Source organism: Salvelinus fontinalis, chromosome 24 (assembly GCF_029448725.1).
Source record: "Salvelinus fontinalis isolate EN_2023a chromosome 24, ASM2944872v1, whole genome shotgun sequence".
In the NCBI taxonomy this organism is placed as follows: domain Eukaryota; kingdom Metazoa; phylum Chordata; class Actinopteri; order Salmoniformes; family Salmonidae; genus Salvelinus; species Salvelinus fontinalis.
Genome location: NC_074688.1, coordinates 139,139 through 159,965, shown reverse-complemented (window position 1 = coordinate 159,965; position 20,827 = coordinate 139,139). Strand labels below are relative to the sequence as shown.

The 20,827-nt window shown below is 41.4% G+C and overlaps 1 protein-coding gene across 3 annotated transcripts; it reads right to left on the bottom strand.

The window, feature by feature from the left end:
- Positions 1-25: 25 nt before the first annotated feature.
- rhbdd1 (rhomboid domain containing 1) lies at positions 26-16,664 on the bottom strand. 3 transcript variants are annotated; one of them, XM_055879289.1, is made up of 7 exons: positions 16,529-16,664; positions 11,151-11,614; positions 10,756-10,888; positions 8,856-8,944; positions 5,325-5,375; positions 3,785-3,904; positions 26-949 (listed from the first exon to the last, which is right to left on the bottom strand). In XM_055879289.1, the coding sequence occupies exons 2-7, from the start codon at positions 11,584-11,586 to the stop codon at positions 840-842; spliced, it is 939 nt and encodes a 312-aa protein (XP_055735264.1). In that variant the 5' UTR covers positions 11,587-11,614; positions 16,529-16,664; the 3' UTR covers positions 26-839. The 3 variants fall into 3 exon arrangements, with proteins under 3 accessions (XP_055735264.1, XP_055735263.1, XP_055735265.1); XM_055879288.1 differs by lacking the exon at positions 16,529-16,664 and adding an exon at positions 13,417-13,524; XM_055879290.1 differs by lacking the exons at positions 3,785-3,904; positions 16,529-16,664 and adding an exon at positions 13,417-13,524.
- Between the last annotated feature and the right edge of the window lie 4,163 nt (positions 16,665-20,827).

Below are 20,827 nucleotides of genomic sequence, written 5' to 3'. Positions count from 1 at the left end.
TAAATGGTTATTGGAGTACTATAAGTTTCATACTAGATCAAGTGTAGTCTTTAATGTACTGAATATTGTTTAACAAACAAGATAAGAAATACATCATATTACTCTCATGTTAAATTACAAGTTCATTCTCAGATTCCCTCTAGAGCAAAATGTATCAAAATATTAGACTTAGTTCCCAGATCTATAAAATTATAAAATTGCCGTTTCATATTTGCCAAGAGACAGGTACAGTATATTTGGTAATCCTATTACATTCAAATACTACAGAACTTAAAATCTTAATTGATAGTTGAAAATAATTAATTAGTAGCCCAATACATACGGTAAGAGGTCAATGGCACGCCAACCAAGGGGGATAGATAGCACAAGAACGCCGTCATTGGCACCCATTCAATAAAGCTAACACTACAAAGTGAACATGTCAAATCCGTCATAATTTGGGTGCTACCAGGCTGACAGTGTGGTTCCTAAAACGCGATTTGGATACATTTGGCTGTTTTCACTGCTGAATATTTATACGCTTTCAGATATTTTTTATTATAAAATGACAAATGAAACAACACTCCCCAACAGCTATGAGAGTTGGAGCGCGAGGCTAAACTTCTGCTGTTCTGGTCCCTTGGCTACCACTTTGTAAGAGCGTTAAGCGAACCCGTGCACAGCTACTGTGTGTGACTGGGTGAGAGAGAAGGCTTGCATCTTGCTCATCGAGCCTTGTGCAACATCATTTCACTGATTCTACCTTTAACAGTAGACTGGCAAAATACTATCGTTTTTTAGTGTAGTATTCCTTGAGGAAAGAGATTTTTATCCTCCAATGAACCAATAGTCCAGCTTGGTCAGTCAAAGTGGTCAATCCTTTGGAGCCGCCGCCTCCTGATCTCCTCTGCTGTCAGTTCTCCTGGGATGTTGAAACCATACGAGGTTGGTCTTCTCTGAGTGGAGCCCCCTAAGGGACATAAGAACAAAGATTTGTTTTCTGAATTATAATGATTGACACATGCAGGTGTTGTGACTGAGGCTGTAGGCTTGGATTGGGCTGTGGGCCCTCATATAGAGGAGTTATTTGACCCATCATTTAGATTAAATGGATCAAAACATATTCAAGCACTTCGAATTAACTATTTTCCAGCACAATTAACTCCATTGTACCCAGGCTTCCCAGATCAAAACAAGAATAACTACTTTCATTCATCTGCTTGCTCTTCCCTCATATTTAGCCTCACATTGAAGTGTATAAACATGTTCAGGACAACCAGGGCTACAAGTACAACACAAATCCACTTGACATAAAAATAAGTTCTGCCAAGCAGAAACCTGATTAAAAAAATATATATATTTAAGGATGCTGTAAGTACAGAAATTGTTTTCTCAATGGGAAATGAATATCCGTCTAGTCAGTGACAGCTGTGTGGCGTCTGTGACAGTTACTATGTGAGCTTAATACAGTATTATAGACAATATGTCCTGGGATTTCCTATGATCTTCTATGTAGAAGAACCCCTTACCTTTTAATGACTTGTGTGGCTGAGCGTCATAGAGCATAAGAAACCATTCGGACTCTACAGGCGTTTTGTGAGATGAACCGCTCCCCCGGACCCCTACAGGATCCTGCGTTTATCTCACAAACATCTCTCTAACTCAGCCCCCATTAAATCACACAGACTAATGGTATCAGAAGAAATAGATGAATTCAATGGACGAATCCAACCCAGTAGCTCAAACCACGATATTTAACTTCTTGCGACTACAGGGGGTGCTGTTTTCTCATTAGCATAATTGCATTACAGATTAAACGGCTTCCTACTAAATTCTTGCTCGTACAATATGCATATTATTACTATTATTGGATAGAAAACACTCTAGTTTCTATAGGCGTTGAAATTTTGTCTCTGAGTGGAACAGAACTCATTCTACAGCAATTTCCCTGACATGGAGTCAGATTTCACACATTTTGGCCCCTGATCTGGAGTCAGTTTAAAGGCCACTGTGAACGCTATCAGGATACGGACACTGCTTACGTCTTCCCCTGGATGCCTTTACGTGATGACGATTTGAATGGTATCGATTGCGCAATCACAGCCCCTATAAAACAAAAACACGTGTAGGTAGGAACTCTTTTCCAGATGCGTCGGGCGCGCGGTGGACACAGACCTGCTCTTTTTCCAAGCATTAGTGTAGCCAGTTATATTTCTCCGGTCATGTTTCTACTCGTTACAGGAGTTAAAAACATCATAAGGTAGTTAATTTAAACAGTTTTATAGCAATTTATATCCGTTTAGTGCGATTTTGGGACATTTATTTCTGAGACACTGTGAATCTCTGGGCACGGTTCCAGTTCATGCCGAACGCAATGGGCATTTCTACATGGCAAGAGGACAGCTTTCGACCAAAAGACGATTAGACCCAAGAAAGGATTCTTTGCCCAAGATTCTGATGGAAGAACAGCTCAAAGTAGGAACAATTTATTATGATAAATCGTGTTTCTGTCGAGAAATGTTAATCGCGTATGACGCCATTTTGTTTGACGTAGCTTCGCTTGGCGCAAACTGTATTGAAAAGTAAGGATAATTTAAAAAATGTAAATCAGCGATTGTATTAAGAATTAAATTGTCTATCAATCGCTGTCCACCCTATATTTTTTAGTCACGTTTATGAGTATTTATGTATACGACTAGATCACTGTCTAATATGGCGCACGACATTGTCTGACCAGCTGGGCAACTTTTGTCATTGTCTAACCATGATTTTGGTGGCTAAATATGCACATTTTCGAACAAACTGTATATGTATGTTGTAATGTGATGTTACAGGAGTGTCATCTGAAGAATTCTGAGAAGGTTAGTAAAAAAAATTATATATTTTGGCGATGTTTACGTTATCGCTCTCTTTGGCTAGAATCAATGCTCTGGTAACGTTTGCATATGTGGTATGCTAATATAACGATTTATTGTGTTTTCGCTGTAAGACACTTAAAAAATCTGAAATATTGTCTGTATTCACAGGATCTGTTTCTTTCGATTAGTGTATGCTGTGTATTTTTACAAAATGTTTGATGATTAGTAATTAGGTAAACACGTTGCTCTATGTATTTATTCTAGTCCATTTGTGACGGTGGGTGCAATTGTAAACTATGATATCTACCTGAAATATGCACATTTTTCTAACAAAACCTATCCTATACCATAAATATGTTATCAGACTGTCATCTGATGAGGTTTTTTCTTGGTTAGTGGCTATCAATATCTTAGTTTAGCCGAATTGGTGATAGCACCCGATGGAGTAAGAAACTGATGGAGTTAGAAAAGTGGTGTCTTTTGCTAACGTGGTTAGCTAATAGATTTACATATTTTGTCTTCCCTGTAAAACATTTTAAAAATCTGAAATGGTGGCTTTATTCACAAGATCTGTATCTTTCATTAGGTGTCTTGGACTTGTGATTTAATGATATTTAGATGCTACTATTTAATTGTGACGCTATGCTAGGCTATGCTACTCAGTGTGTGGGGGGGGGGTGATCCCGGACCCGGGGTAGATACCCGTGAAAGGTTAACAGGGCGTGACAGTGGGACTCGAAAGGTTAAGGCTTTTTACTATTCAAATTTTCAAGTCCTCTGTGAATCCTGATTAGGGTATGCAACTGAATTGTGTTTTATTTATTTTTATGGTTTGCAACAGTGAATGAAAATGTGTGTTTCTTATTCGACAAGGCCAGGTAGTCCCAGTCTTCTTCCGTTTGTTGCCTACTGCTTAATGAACACAACCCAGGCCTGTGTTGTCTCACCTCTGCCATTGAGACTGGCTCTGATGGCTGCCTCGTACTGCTCATCCTCTGATAGACCTCCAGTGTAAGGGTGACCATTCTGGGGGTGCGCACGAGGTCCTCCACTACTGCCACTGTATCCTACAGAATGCCCCCCCACCCACACACACACAATAGGATTACCAAATATATCACGCTCTTGGCAAGTGTGAGACCATTTTCAGAGTGCTTGGTACTATCCTGAACAAAAATAAACGCAACATGCAACAATTTCATAGATTTGAGGAAATCAGTCAATTGAAATAAAATCATTAGGCCATAATTAATGGATTTCACATGACTGGGAATACAGGACTGGTTACAGATACCGGGAAAAAAATGGGCCTCAGGAACTCATCACTGTATTTTTGTGCATTCAAATTGCCATCGGAAAAATGCTATTGTGTTTGTTGTCCGTAGTTTATGTCTGCCTATACCATCACCCCACCGCCACCATGGGGCACCGCCACCATGTTCATAATGTTGACATCAGCAATCCGCTCGCCCACACAATGACATACATGTGGTCTGCGGTTGTGAGGTCGGTTGGAAGTACGTCCAAATTCTCTAAAACGACGTTCATTATGGTAGAGAAATGAACATTCACTCTGGCAACAGCTCTGGTGGACATTCCTGCAGTCAGCATGCCAATTGCACACATCTCAAAACCTGAGACAACTGTGGCATTGTGTTGATGTGCAAGATGGCGCCAACAGACATGGCAGCTCTGCTTCTAGTTCCTAAGCAACTTTGCAGTATTTGGTTTTTCTTGTGTCATACATTTTTACAAGCATTTCGCTACACCCGCAATAACATCTGCTAAAAATGTGATTTGATTTGCGTGACAAAACTGCACGTTTTAGATTGGCCTTTTATTGTCCCCAACACAAGGTGCACCTGTGTAATGATCCTGAGGTTTTATAATCCATCCACCTGACAGGTGTGGCATATCTTGGTAAAGGAGAAATGCTCACTAACAGGGATGTAAACAAATTTGTGCACAAAATCTGAGAGAAATACACTTTTTGTGCTTGTGAAAATGTTCTGGTATCTTTTATTTCAGCTCATTAAACATGGGGCATACATGTTGCATTTATATTTTTGTTCAGTGTATTATATTGCACACACAAACAAAAATAATCCAGACTCTTTGCCCAATGTGGAAGCGAGACGTCAATAAATCAAGGTGCAAAATGAGTAGACATACAGTTGAAGTTGGAAGTTCACATACACTTAGATTGGAGTCATTAAAACTCGTTTTTCAAACACTCCACAAATTTCTTGTTAACAAACTAGTTTTGGCAAGTCGGTTAGGACATCTACTTTGTGCATGACAAGTAATTTTTCCATCAATTGTTTACAGACTTTTCACATTCTTAAAATAAAGTGGTGATCCCAACTGACCTAAGACAGGGAATTTTTACTAGGATTAAATGTCAGGAATTGTGAAAAACCGAGTTTAAATGTATTTGGCTAAGGTGTATGTAAACTTCCGACTTCAATTGTACATGTAGCTACATACCTGAAGAGTTATATGGATTTTGTCTGGCATGGTATCCATTCATCACAAATCCTGTTGGGAGAGTAGACACCTGATCATTTAAGGTGTTTAATCATGTAATGTTGTACTGTGGTTGGACACATAATATGATTTATTTTGTTTCCAAATGCATTTAACCTGACAAGTCTATGAAAAACAGTGCAGCTTGGAACTAACACCACATACACGTTTGTCCTTTGTCCTTCTTGTTAAAAGAAGGACAAAACCAGTGGTTGACAGGCCCAAAAAAAATCTAGAGAAAAACACACAAACTAAGGCGACTTTTTCAACCATGCTTTTGTAGCCGATGTGAAATGGCTAGCTAGATAGCGTTGACGTCACACGCTCTGAAACTTGCTTCGCAAGGGCCGCTGTGACGAGTAACAATGCTATATGGGTGACAGTTGTTGATATTCCAAAGGTCCCTGGTTGGAGAAAGGAGATGCATAGAAGCAACACTGTTACAATGTTTTAGAGAGTATCCTAAAATATAGCATCATCGTCTGATTTGGAAATCAGTCTGACTAAAATCTCAAATTGCCCACTTGACACAAACTGTCATGAAGGTCATGGGTGTGAGTCAGCATTCGTTCCTGCAGCCCATTTTTGAACAAGCCATTATCAGGCAAGCCCAGAATTTTATTTCAGACCACTCCCATGTACTCCACTCGGAGTATCAGCTCCTCCCCTCAGGCAGATGCTATAGGGTTCCCCTACATGTAAGCTGAACAGGTATAAGCACACCTTCATTCCCACCTTTAAGTCTTTACTGAAGACTCATCTCTTCAGTGGGTCATATGATTGAGTGTAGTCTGGCCCAGGAGTGTGAAGGTGAACGGAAAGGCTCTGGAGCAACGAACCACCCTTGCTGTCTCTGCCTGGCCGGGTCCCCTCTCTACACTGGGATTCTCTGCCTCTAACCCTATTACAGGGGCTGAGTCACTGGCTTACTGGTGCTCTTTCATGCCCTCCCTAGGAGGGGTGCATCACTTGAGTGGGTTGAGTCACTGACGTGATCTTCCTGTCTGGGTTGGCGCCCACCCTTGGGTTGTGCCGTGGCAGAGATCTTTGTGGGCTATACTTGGCCTTGTCTCAGGATGGTAAGTTGGTGGTTGAAGATATCCATCTAGTGGTGTGGGGGCTGTGCTTTGGCAAAGTGGGTGGGGTTATATCCTTCCTGTTTGGCCCTGTCCGGGGGTATCATCGGATGGGGCCACAGTGTCTCCTGACCCCTCCTGTCTCAGCCTCCAGTAGTTATGCTGCACTAGTTTATGTGTCGAGGGGCAAGGGTCAGTTTGTTATATCTGGAGTATTTCTCCTGTCTTATCCGGTGTCCTGTGTGAATTTAAGTATGCTCTCTCTAATTCTCTCTTTCTCTCTCTGAGGACCTGAGCCCTAGGACCATGCCTCAGGACTACCTGGCATGATGACTCCTTGCTGTCCCCAGTCCACCTGGCCGTGCTGCTGCTCCAGTTTCAACTGTTCTGAGTGCGGCTATGGAACCCTGACCTGTTCACCGGACGTGCTACCTGTCCCAGACCTGCTGTTTTCAACTCTCTAGAGACAGCAGGAGCGGTAGAGATAATCTCAATGATCGGCTATGAAAAGCCAACTGACATTTACCCCTGAGGTGCTGACTTGCTGCACCCTCGACAACTACTGTGATTATTATTATTTGACCATGCTGGTCATTTATGAACATTTGAACATCTTGGCCATGTTCTGTTATAATCTCCACCCAGCACAGCCAGAAGAGGACTGGCCACCCCTCATAGCCTGGTTCCTCTCTAGGTTTATTCCTAGGTTTTGGCCATTCTATGGAGTTTTTCCTAGCCACCGTGCTTCTACACATGCATTGCTTGCTGTTTGGGGTTTTAGGCTGGGTTTCTGTACAGCACTTTGAGATATCAGTTGATGTAAGAAGGGCTATATAAATAAATTTGATGTCTATCAAATACCTAAACAGCAATAACTACTGGGTAAATGGGTGGAATATGTGAATAAATAATCAATAGATTAATGTAGGTCTGAAAATTACTTAAAATGTGTTAATGGTGTTTATTTCAAACTGATGTTCAAATTCAAGTATATTGACGTTCATATTTATTCTTACTTGCGTAGCTAAAAAGACAAGAATACATTACAACATATAGGCTATTTTAGTTAAATATAGAAGTTGGCCTTTAAGCAACAACAACGTCCTCGTTCATAGGCATATGGATTGTCACTGATAATTGTGAGTGGTTTTAGGAAACTAGGCATATGTCGGACGTCACTACTTCACAGGAGAGGCATTTGACCGTAAACATTACATTTTTATTTTATCAACATTTTATACATTTTTGGGGGCAGAAATGCCTTCTGGAACATGTGCCTTAATAACAAACGTGTATGCCATCTGTAAATATGAATACAATTAAAAAAATTCCGAGCCTAGTTGGTTTAGCCACGGAAAAAGACAGGAACCTTCCCGGTAGCCACGATTGGCTGAGATAATGGATGGGATGGACATGCCGAGATCTGAGTTCGGATTGGTCTGCCATGTAGAACGCTTCTGTCTATAATGAGCTGCTCAGTACGTGTAGGTCATTCTTTCTAACACAGATTTTTTTGAAAGACAGCTCTCCACTTTCTGGAGGGCCGAGTTTTGAAATCAGTGGAATGCCCGGTGGAAGCAGAGTAGGATTGGTGGGAGTCGAAAAGAGAACACAGAAGGCTGTTGTATAAAACACCTGTCTCCAGATTACATCTTCAAACTAAGGGCAACCATGCCATCCGTGACAGAGAGGGAGAAGTGTTCATCTGTGTATACGGGTAAGAGTCTAGCTAGCTACATTTTCAGATATTATATGTTTCAATGTTTGTCAGAAAGTTATCTTAATTGCAAGTTAAAGCATACTGTTAGCTAGCTGGCTGGCTAACGTTACATGTAGTAATATTCATATCTCAGAGCCATTTTCATTGCTAGTTATTTAACCTAGCTAGTTGGTTAGCGAACTGTAGATTTATGCAGGGTAGTAACGTAATGAGTTGGGACTAGATAGTGTCCAAGTCCCAAAATTATCCAAAAGAATATCCTGCTATTAATTTGTCACTCACAATCGTAATCTATTTTCTGTAATTAGCTCACCATTAACTTGTAAATATTTTTATTTAACTAGGCAAGTCAGTTAAGAACAAATTCATACACCATTTCAAATTTTGCTACAAAAGACCGAAATGAGCTGGTCGGTCACATTTGTCCCCATTTTAATCTTGTCTCTTAGCCTCTTGATAAAGTCATAAAAAGTAATATATACTTTGTGGAAATATTAATAAGCATACTCTCCTCCACACCTCTGCTTGACAATCCCGTGTTATGCTCCACCTACAGAGGTCCAAAGTTGTACAGGATCCGTGCAGACACAAATGCAGGTGAGACAAAAATACCAAACTCGTCATTGCACAGGTTTTTAGCTTGTTGCGCATGTTTAGTGAGAGGAAAACATTGCCCGCAGACACACACACACAAACCTGCAATTGTTCTCATGATGATCTTCAGAGGACCAGCGGTGTAGAGAAGCCCCACCAGGATGCCTGCCAGGTGTCCCACAAAAGAGGTCCTGCACAGAAGAACGTGTTATGAGTTACCACCTGGCTACAACACACACGACTCCATAATTAAATGACTCTCAGACCATGAGAAACAAGATTCTCTGGTCTGATGAAACCAAGATTGAACTCTTTGGCCTGAATGTCAAGCAAGACATCTGGAGGAAACCTGGCACCATCCCTACAGTGAAGCATGGTGGTGGCAGCATCATGCTGTGGGGATGTTTTTCAGCGGGAGGGACTGGGAGACTAGTCAAGATCGAGGGAAAGATGAACGGAGCAAAGTACAGAGAGAACCTTGATGAAGAGCGCTCTGGACATCAGGCTGGGCCAAGGTTCACCTTCCAACAGGACAACGATCCTAAGCACACAGCCACAACAACACAGGTGTGGCTTTGGGACAAGTCTCTGAATGTCCTTGAGTGGCTCAGCCAGAACCCGGACTAGAACCCGATCTAACATTTCTGGAGACACCTGAAATTAGCTGTGCAGCAACGCTCCCTATCCAACCTGACAGAGCTTGAGAGGATCTGCAGAGAAGAATGGGAGAAACTTCCAAATACAAGAGAGAAACTCCCCAAATACAAGTGTGCCAAGCTTGTAGCGTAATACCCAAAAAGACTCAAAGCTGTAATCGCTACCAAAGGTGCTTCAACAAAGTACTGAGTAAAGGGTCTGAATACTTATGTAATGTAATATTTCTGTTCGTTTTTTTTTGTTTTTATTTCCAAAAATGTCTAAAAACATGTTTTTGCTTTGTCATTATGGGGTATAGTGTGTAGATTGATGAAGGGGGAAAAAACAATTTTATCAATTTTAGAAAAAGGCTGTAACGTAACAAAATGTGGTAAAAGTCAAGGCGTCTGAATACTTTCCAAATGCACTATATTTCAAGATGTTGTGGATTCCCTAGAAATAATCTGAATTAATGTAAACATTACATAACTTGTCTAAAAAAAAGTGTTCTCTTGGCACAATTTACCGGGTACGGAGTAAGTTGAGCCGCGGGACAAGGTAAATTATGCCGCCTACACATTTCTGCACTGAATGAAATATTGCCACAACCTTTTTAAAACCATGTCTATCTTTATTTCCCAAACACAATTCAATACAATCACTTTTTGGTATTTTAAGCATCTTTTAACAAAGGCTCATCTGAAATTTTCAGAGATAATGCCTTGCATTACGCCCGGTAAGAAAAAACATGAATTTGATAAACTTGCCATTGGCACAACTTACCCCATGGCAAACATTTTGACTATATTAGCCAACAGCTACAAGGATGCACATTCATGCTAGGTATAAGACCTCATATTGAAGCTTTTTGAGACCCCAACTGATGTATAGAACAATCTTTAAATGATGTACTTTGGGTTAGATACAAGAATCATGAAACCTCTAACACAATACATTTATTGGACCTAACTTGCTTATCACTGTCTCCATGTGGTTTCTTTCTTCAGACTCCATGAAACGATGACCTCTTCGTAAATATTTGGTCAAACTACACATTTTGTGTATGGTTTCCTAGAAACAAGGTAGGCTCAACTTACCCCACTCTCCCTTTTTATCAAACCTAGTTATGTCTGTAAGCTTTCATTTAGAACTATTTGACACATTGCAGATGATAAGAGACTGTCTAGTGAACTTACGTTGAACCTTGGGTCATGTTCACTCGGGCACACAACAGTAAAAAAAATTCTAACAAAAATTTGCATTTCTTATTGGAAACTTGTGAGAGCTGGGCTGGAGAAAAAGTCTGTAGGCGTAGACCATGTGTTTACTGTGCATCTGACTACTCCTGCAACAAAGAAGAACTCACCCCGGTGACGTTAGATGAATCAGCACCAGCTCAACCCAGCTGGCGTAGCGATTGGCCACTGGGACGCCCATCACGTAGGAGACACCTCCAGGGTGGTAGTGGTTACTCAGCACTTTCAGAGCGAAAAGCACTCCTACAACACAGGACAGACAGTTCAGTCTCACCATGCCACTCACAGCACGATTGAGGTCAATTCAGTAAGAAAATTCAGAGTTGAAAAACAGAGAGGACCTTTTTACTGACCAACAGAGGCCCATTAAAGTGTAGGCTTATAACTAGGACCTGGGGGTTTTCCTGGTCAAAAAACTCCCATGACCCAAACTATTGTGAGGATGGATAGAAACCTTCCTCAGCAGCATAACAGCAAACACACTGACACTGTAGCTAGCTAGTACCTGAGAAGCCGACTGCACACTGTATGCTGTAAGAGGGGTCCTGGGTGATCTCCGAGAGCACCATCTCCAGCAGTAGATAAATCACACCCGTCAGCAGGGAGAAAACAGCCAGAAGCCAGGCGTAGAAGCTGCTGCCAAGCCGGGGCTCCAACTTGACGCCCTTCCACAGGAAGGATGCCATGTTGAAGTACAGGTGGTAGTCGTCTAGGTGGTGCAGCGGCGACAGCACGAGGCGGCGCCAGTCACCACGCCAGTAGGCCTGCTGGACACTGATGCAGGCCTGGAGGAGGGGTACGTTGGGCACCAGAAAGAGGTAGACGTTAAGGCCCAATACAGCCAGCGTCACAGGGGGAATGTTCTCCACCCCCACCTGGAAGACCTGGGAGGCCAGGAGGATTAGGCCCAGCTGACCTCCCCCCCTCTGTCGGTTTCGCATCCTCCTCACTCAACTGCGGTAGCTCAGCCTGGAGTGACACACAAACATGTACAATTAAATAAAAAAACATATTCTTTGTCCATTGTGAAACAGAGATTTGTCATTTTTTGCATTCTTATGGGGATTTTTAAACACCCCCAGTTTTCACGCACAGACAATAACACAAAACACCCACAGAGCAAGACAAGGGCACCCACATTTAAAAAATACTATAGATGGGTTAGCTGACAACATCACGGATTCGATGTGCATGCTTCAATTGTTGTGATTCTGGGTGGGCGGATAACTAGCAACAATGACAAGAAAGCTGCCAACTGGGGAATTGTAGGTGACTCCTTTCAGATAGTTTTATATTGTTCTTGATACACAATATATACAAAAGTATGTAGACACTAGAGGTCAACCGATTATGATTTTTCAACGCCGATACCGATTATTGGAGGACCCAAAAAAAGCCGATACGGATTAATCGGCCATTTAAAAAAAAATGTATTTGGAATAATGACAATTACAACAATACTGAACACTAATTTTAACTTAATATAATGCATCAATAAAAATCTATTTAGCCTCAAATAAATAATGAAACAGGTTCAATTTGGTTTAAATAAAGCAAAAACACAGTGTTGGAGAAGAAAGTAAGTGGGCAATATGTGCCATGTAAAAAAGCTAACGTTTAAGTTCCTTGCGCAGAACATGAGAACATATGAAAGCTGGTGGTTCCTTTTAACAGTCTTCAATATTCCCAGGTAGGAAGTTTTAGGTTGTAGTTATTATAGGACTATTTCTCTCTATAAGATTTGTATTTCATATACCTTTGACTATTGGATGTTCTTATAGGCACTTTAGTATTGCCAGTGTAACAGTATAGCATCCTTCCCTCTCCTCGCCCCTACCTGGGCTCGAACCAGGAACACATCGACAACAGCCACCCTCGAAGCAGCATTACCCATGCAGAGCAAGGGGAACAACTACTCCAAGTCTGAGCGAGTGACGTTTGAAACGCTATTAGCGCGCACCCTGCTAACTAGCTAGCCATTTCACATCGGTTACACCAGCCTAATCTCGGGAGGTGATAGGCTTGAAGTCATAAACAGCGCAATAGCTGCTGGCAAAACGCACAAAAGTGCTGTTTGAATGAATGCTTACGAGCTTGCTGCTGCCTACCATCGCTCAGTCAGACTGCTCTATCAAATCATAGACTTAATTATAACACACAGAAATACGAGCCTTTGGTCATTAAAATGGTCGAATCCGGAAACTATAATTTCGAAAACTTGTTTATTCTTTCAGTGAAATACGGAACCGTTCCGTATTTTATCTAACGGATGGCATCCCTAAGTCTTAATATTGCTGTTACATTGTACAACCTTCAATGTTATGTCATAATTATGTACAATTCGGGCAAATTAATTACGGCCTTTGTTAGGAATAAATGGACTTCACACAGTTCACAATGAGCCAGGCGGCCCAAACTGCTGCATATACCCTGACTGCTTGCACGGAACGCAAGAGAAGTGACACAATTTTCCTAATTATAAGAAATTCATGTTAGCAGGCAATATTAACTAAATATGCAGGTTTAAAAATATATACTTGTGTATTGATTTTAAAGAAAGGCATTGATGTTTAGGTACATTGGTGCAACGACGGTGCTTTTTTCGCAAATGCGCTTGTTAAATCACCGTCTGTCGAAGTAGGCGCATCGATTATATGCAACGCAGGACACGCTAGATAAACTAGTAATATCAACCATGTGTAGTTAACTAGTGATTATGTCAAGATTGATTGTTTTTTATAAGATGAGTTTAATGCTAGCTAGCAACTTACCTTGGCTTCTTGCTGCCCTCGCGTAACAGGTAGTCAGCCTGCCACGCAGGCTCCTTGTGGAGTGCAATGGTTAGAGCGTTGGACTAGTAACCGGAAGGTTGCAAAAATAATCCCCGAGCTGACAAGGTAAAAAACTGTCGTTCTACCCCTGAACAAGGCGGCAGTTAACCCTACGTTCCTAGGCAGTCATTGAAAATAAGAATGTGTTCTTAACTGACTTGCCTAATTAAATAAAGGTGTCCAAAAATACCGATTGTTATGAAAACTTGAAAATCGGCCCTAATTATTCGGCCATTCCGGTTAATCGGTCGACCTCTACTAGACACCCCTTCAAATTAGTGAATTCGGCTATTTCAGCTATACCCGTTGCTGACAGGTGTATAAAAATCGAGCACACAGCCATGCAATCTCCATAGACAAACATTGACAGTAGAATGGCCTTACTGAAGCGCTCAATGACTTTCCATGTGGCACTGTCATAGGATGCCACCTTTACAAGTCAGTTGTCTAGGAGCAACAACGGCTCAGCCTCAAAGTGGTAGACAAAACAAGCTCACAGAACGGGACCGCTGAGCGCTGAAGCGCATGAAAATTGTCTGTCCTCGGTTGCAACACTACTACCAAGTTCCAAACTGCCTCTGGAGGCAAAAGCACAATAACTGTTTGTCGGGACTTTCTTGAAATGGGTTTTCCATGGCCAAGCAGCCGCACACAAGCCTAAGATCACCATGCGCAATGCTAAGCGCCGGCTGGAGTGGTGTTAAGCTCGCCACAATTGGACTCTGGAGCAGTGGAAACACGTTCTCTAGAGTGATGAATCACGGTTCACCGTCTGGCAGGCCAACGGACAAATCTGGGTTTGGCGGATGCCAGGAGAACGCTACCTGCCTGAATGCAGTGGCAACTGTAAAGTTTGGTGGAGGACGAATAATGGTCTATGGCTGTTTTTCATGGTTCGGGCAAGGCCCCTTCGTTCCAGTGAAGGGAAATATTAAAGCTACAGTATACAATGACATTCTAGACGATTCTGTGCTTCCATCTTTGTGGCAACAGTTTGGGGAAGGCCCTTTCCTGTTTCAGCATGAAAATGCCCCTGTGCACAAAGCGAGGTCCGTACAGAAATGGTTTGTCGTGATCGGTGTAGAAGAACTTGACTGACCTATACAGAGCCCTGACCTCAAGCCCATCAAACACCTTTGGGATGAATTGGAACGGCAACTGCAAGCCATGCCTAATCGCCAAACATCAGTTCCCGACCTTACTAATGCGCCTGTGACTGAATGGAAGCATGTCCCCGCAGCAATGTTCCAACATCTAGTGGAAAGCTTTCACAGAGGAGTGGAAGCTGTTATAGCAGCAAAGGGGGGGGTGGGACCAACTCCAAATTAATGCCCATGATTTTGGAATGTTCGACAAGCAGGTGTCCACATACTTTTAGTAGTGTACCATGTCTTGTTTTGATGTGTTTTGACTGATGTCACGTCTATTCTAATATGGCAAACATTCGCTAGCTAACCAACAACTGAAACGATGTATTTGAGAAAAAAAAGTGTTCATAGTGCAAATGTATTTATGTTTTCAATAAATATTGGAGACGAAATATAGTTCACATGTAAGCCAACCCATTCTGTTTTGCCCCATAGTTGCACACACGTCTGTTTTGTGTCTATGGGGGGGACTTTACTGTAGTATTAACAGGACCAAAGTCTTCAAAAACACTACAGTGAATACTGTAGCATACTGTGGTATTTATATTTTACTATAGTATAAATACTGTACTAAAAAAAAATATTATATACTAGTAATTACTGTAGTTCCCTGCAGTCTGTAGTTGTATTACTGTAGTGTTTTTGCAGACTGTAGTATACACTATTGTATTTTTGTATACATTACTGTAGTACTTACAATAGTGCTTTTGTTTGATTATCTTTGATATAGCAATGGGGGATTTCTACTTGAGACAACCTACTCCACAAGCACATTTTCTATAACCTGTTAGCTAGCAGGCAAGACTGCAGTCTAAACAGATAGCTCAGCACTTCTGCTTTCTCTGTAACCTGTAGGGAACACACTATATCGTCTATATTTGGCATGTAGGCTTTTCACTTATGGGTGGTACAAATTAGGATATGAGGGAGTGGAATGGGCAGGTTATATGCAAACTAAACACTGCCAGGCCCATCCAATCAGATTGAGAGAAAAAAATACATTACAAAAATACTCCTCAGCAAAAGCAGCATTTTCCTCCTTAACTTTAATGGCGATATGCATACATTCTTTGTAAAACACGATTTGCACCAATTTGCACCATGATGCTAGAGTGGCTAATGCCTAGGAATGATAGTTACTTTCTGATGATACACAAAATCTGAAAGTGAGAGGAATATTTTTCCACCTTCTCCACTAAAGCTACAATACGTAACTTTTTGGTTGACCTGACAAAATTCATATGTTATAGATCTGTCAATATTATTGAAACCAAGTCTAAGAAACGATAGATCTGTTGTATTTTACATTTAGCAGAAGCTCTTTTCCAACTTACAGTAAGTAGTGAGTGCATACATTTTCCTACTACCGTATGTGCGCTAGCTTCAAATTCAATACTTTTGGTTATGGAAAATATATTTTCACTGCGGTTTACACAGTACAATGATTCTGACTAATTTCAGTATGTTACAAAACAAGCAAATATAATGTAAACTATTTGAATTTTAGCAACCAGGAAATGGCTGCGCGATTTCTGCAAAGTGCATCTTTAAGGAGGAAAACGATGCCTTTGCAGCCTGAATGGAGGATGCTTTATGTAGGAGCCGGTCCACTGGGGACATGAGTGTATTTATTTCCTGGAATGCACATCGAGTTTAGATGATAGTGCAGATCTAGCGCCCATGCACTACCGGCTTCCTAGGCTAAGATTAGGCCTACATTCCTCCTTAAGACTGTCAGAAAGCAGAGCACTAAACACAAAACAAATGTCAAAATGTAAAGAATACAGTTAGCTAGCTTTCATACCGGAGCAAACCAAAAAACAGACCTTGACATTCAATCTCAAATGACAGACATAACGTTTTGGTTTATAGCTGGTTGATTTTGCCCCAAAATTGTAACTTACTTCCTGTTAAGGCGCAGACAGTATTTGAATATATCGCTGGTATTGTCGGTCTCTTTGTCTTCTGGCCGACAAAACACTTATTAAAAGACCATTAAGGGATACTTGGGTTTACTTACACTTAATCACACACGGTATACCTTTCATGAAATGTCACATGAATAGACCATGTGACCATAACAGGGTCGTATAGTGCACACTGTACAGACCATAATAAAACGTTTTGCAACGAAAACGAGCGTTTCTTATTGGAAAAGTTCACATTAGTCCCTCCCCGTTTGCTTCCGTTTGGTTTCCAGTGAATATACACCCCTTATCTGTGTGAAAGTTCAGTCACATTACCATATCGCACCACAACAGCAGCATCTGACAACATTGTATCAGCACGCCACATACACACTCACTTTTTTCCATCTCTATGTGTTTCACTTCTCTGTCAAAATAAAAGGTAAAACAAATAAATAATAATAATAATATCGTACTGAAGAAAATGTCAAAAAAAATATTAGTAAGTTGTGTTTGCATAGCTTTTCGTATCATCTTATGTGTTCGTTGTTCAAAGTATTCAGACCCCTTGACTTTTTCCACATTTTGATACGTTATAGCCTTATTCGAAAATGGATTAAATATACTTTAGACATCCATGTGAACTGCCTGCTTAGAATTCAAATGAAGAGGACATTTGTTTACTTGCTACCAACATAAATCCTCCTCCTCCCCTCATGGTGTAGGTAGATCGCTATAGTCGCTGTTATCCACTCTTCTGTAGATGTTGTTGGTCAATTTTGTTAATTTATAAAAAAATAAGTATTCAGACCCTTTGCTATGAGACTCAAAATTGAGCTCAGGTATATCCTGTTTCCATTGATCATCCTTGAGAACTTGATTGGAGTACATCTGTGGTAAAATCAATTGATTGGACATGACACACCTGTCTATATAAGGTCCCACAGTTGACAGTGCATGTCAGAGCAAAAAAACAGGCCATGAGGTCAAAGGAATTGTCCGTAGAGTGCCGAGACAGAATTGTGTCGAGGCACAGATCTGGGACAGATCTGGTACCCAAAACCTTTTTGCAGCATTGAAGGTCCCCAAGAACACAGTGGCCTCCATCATTCTTAAATGGAAGAAGTTTGGAACCACCAAAACTCTTCCTAGAGCTGGCCGCCCGGCCAAACAGGGGAGAAGGGCCTTGGTCAGGGAGGTGAACAAGAATCCGATGGTCACCTTGGCAGAGCTCCAGAGTTTCTCTGTGGAGATGGAAGAACCTTCCAGAAGGACAACCAACTCTGCAGTATTCCACCAATCATACCTTTACGGTAGAGTGGCCAGACGGAAGCCACTCCTCAGTAAAAGGCACATGACAGCCTGCTTGGAGTATGCCAAAAGGCACATAAAAGACTCTCAGACCATGAGAAACATGATTCTCTGGTCTGATGAAACCAAGATTGAACTGTTTGGCCTGAATGCCAAGCGTAACGTCTGGAGGAAACCTGGCACCATCCCTACAGTGAAGCACGGTGGTGGCAGCATCATGCTGTGGGGATATTTTTCAGCGGCAGGTACAGGGAGACTAGTCAGGATCGAGGGAAAGATGAACGGAGCAAAGTGCAGAAAGAGACCCTTGATGAAATCCTGCTCCAGAGAGTGCAGGACCTCAGACTGGGGCAAGGTTCACCTTCCAACAGGACAATGACCCTAAGCACACACTCAGGACAATGCAGGAGTGGCTTCGGGACAAGTCTCTGAATGTTCTTGAGTGGCCCAGCCAGAGCCCAGACTTGAACCTGATCGAACATCTCTGGAAAGATCTGAAAATAGCAGTGCAGCGACACTTCCCATCTAATCTGACAGAGTTTGAGAGGATCTGCAGAGAATAATAGGAGAAACTCCCCAAATACAGGTGTGCCAAGCTTGTAGCGTCATACCCAAGAAGACTTGAGGATGTAATCGCTGCCAAAGGTGCATCAACAAAGTACTGGGTAAAGGGTCTGAATACTTTTAATTTTTTCATTTTATAAATTTGCAAAAAAATTCTAAACCTGATTTTGCTTTGTCATGATGGGGTAGTGTGTAGACTTATGAGAGAAAATCAATTTTAAAATAAGGCTATAACAAAATATGGAAAAAGTAAAGGGGTCAGAATACTTAATTGGGGAGAATGGGCTCGTGGTAAACTCTGGAGAGGAATTTGTGGAATGGTAAAAAGTACAGTGGTTCCTCTTTTAAAAGTTGCGTCATACTGCAGCACACCTTGCGGGCTGCTGCAGCATTCTAAGGCACGTTATTTAATTGTCAGCCATTTTTTACGTTCATGCAAGTTAGTGCTAGTGTGACCACCAGAGGGCATCTTTGAGAAGCATTTGATAGCCTCCCATATTGGCATTACTAGAGAATTGAAAACCTTTTTGTAATAACATAGTACATGGGATTGATTTGACGAAATTTGCCTTTATTAATTTGATTAATATTATGGTGTTTCTATTCTGAGAAAAACGAAACCCTTGCGCTGTACAACATGACGGTCGGGAGTAAGCTACAGCATAAGAGGATTGGAGGATTCTAAATTAATATTTAAGGGGCATAACATTTCCACACCCTAATTGTAGAGTAACTAATACTCATTTTGCCTATTATAGGCCTACAGTATATCTACAAATATTTTTTTCAATGACATGACTCTCTGCCAATAATTACATTTAGAGGATTGGAGGATTCTAAATTAATATCTAAGGGTCCTTTTCCATTAGGATCTGTGTGAATATCTGAGAATATCTAAGGGGCTTTTATATAATTGTAAATTAATGAATAATAATAATCTGTTTAAAAAGTAACGATATTTTGGAGATTTCGTTTTCATCTAACCTAGAGTGAGCGAGAAAAAGGCACTTCTTGAACATGGGGTGAGACATTCTCACTCATTTGTAAATATAGCCAGTGTGTTGTTTTGAAGGATTTATTTCTGGAGAAACCTAACTTGATTATTTAGCAGACATCACTTGGTTATATTCAGTCAACACATATATCTTAAGAATTTCATGGAATATAATTGAAAATGTCTGTTTCTCCTGTCATGCCCTGACCATAGTTTGCTTTGTATGTTTCTATGTTTTGTTTGGTCAGGGTGTGATCTGAGTGGGCATTCTATGTTGTATGTCTAGTTTGTCTGTTTCTGTGTTTGGCCTGATATGGTTCTCAATCAGAGGCAGGTGTTAGTCGTTGTCTCTGATTGGGAACCATATTTAGGTAGCCTGTTTCGTCATTGTGGGTTGTGGGTGATTGTCTATGTGTAGTGTTTTGTGTCAGCACATATTATTCTATAGCTTCACGTTCGTTGTTTGTTATTTTTGTATAGTTTCGTTAAGTGGTCTCTGTTAATAAATATCAAGATGAACACTTGAACACTGGATATTGGTCCTCCTATCCTTCAAACTTCTCCTCCTCAGATGAGGAGGACGACGAGCGTGACATCTCCATGCTTGTCTCAGAGCAGCGCAAAACTGTGCTGAAATAGACATCCACAGAAGGCTATATCGATATATATGTATATATATATATTACTAGCCTGTTCAACCTCTCTTTTGTATCGTCTGAGATTCCAATAGATTGGAAAGCTGCCGCGGTCATCCCCCTCTTCAAAGGGGGAGACACTCTAGACCCAAACTGCTACAGACCTATATCTATTCTACCCTGCCTTTCTAAGGTCTTTGAAAGCCATGTTAACAAACAGAGTACCGACCATTTCGAATCTCACCGTAATTTCTCCGCTATGCAATCTGGTTTCAGAGCTGGTCATGGGTGCACCTCAGCCACGCTCAAGGTCCTAAACGATATCATAACCGCCATCGATAAGAGACATTACTGTGCAGCCGTATTCATCGACCTGGCTAAGGCTTTCGACTCTGTCAATCACAACATTCTTATTGGCAGACTCAACAGCCTTGGTTTCTCAAATGATTGCCTCGCTTGGTTCACCAACTACTTCTCCAATAGAGTTCAGTATGTCAAATCGGAGAGCCTGTTGTCCGGACCGTTGGCAGTCTCTATGGGGGTGCCACAGGGTTCAATTCTCGGGCCGACTCTTCTCTGTATACATCAATGATGTCGCTCTCGCTGCTGGTGATTCTTTGATCCACCTCTACGCAGACGACACCATTCTGTATACCTCTGGCCCTTTGTTGGACACTGTGTTAACTAACCTCCACTTCCGTGCCCTCTAACTGCTCTTAAATGCAAGTAAAACTAAATGCATGCTCTTCAACCGATCGCTGCCCACACCTGCCCGCCCGTCCAGCATCACTA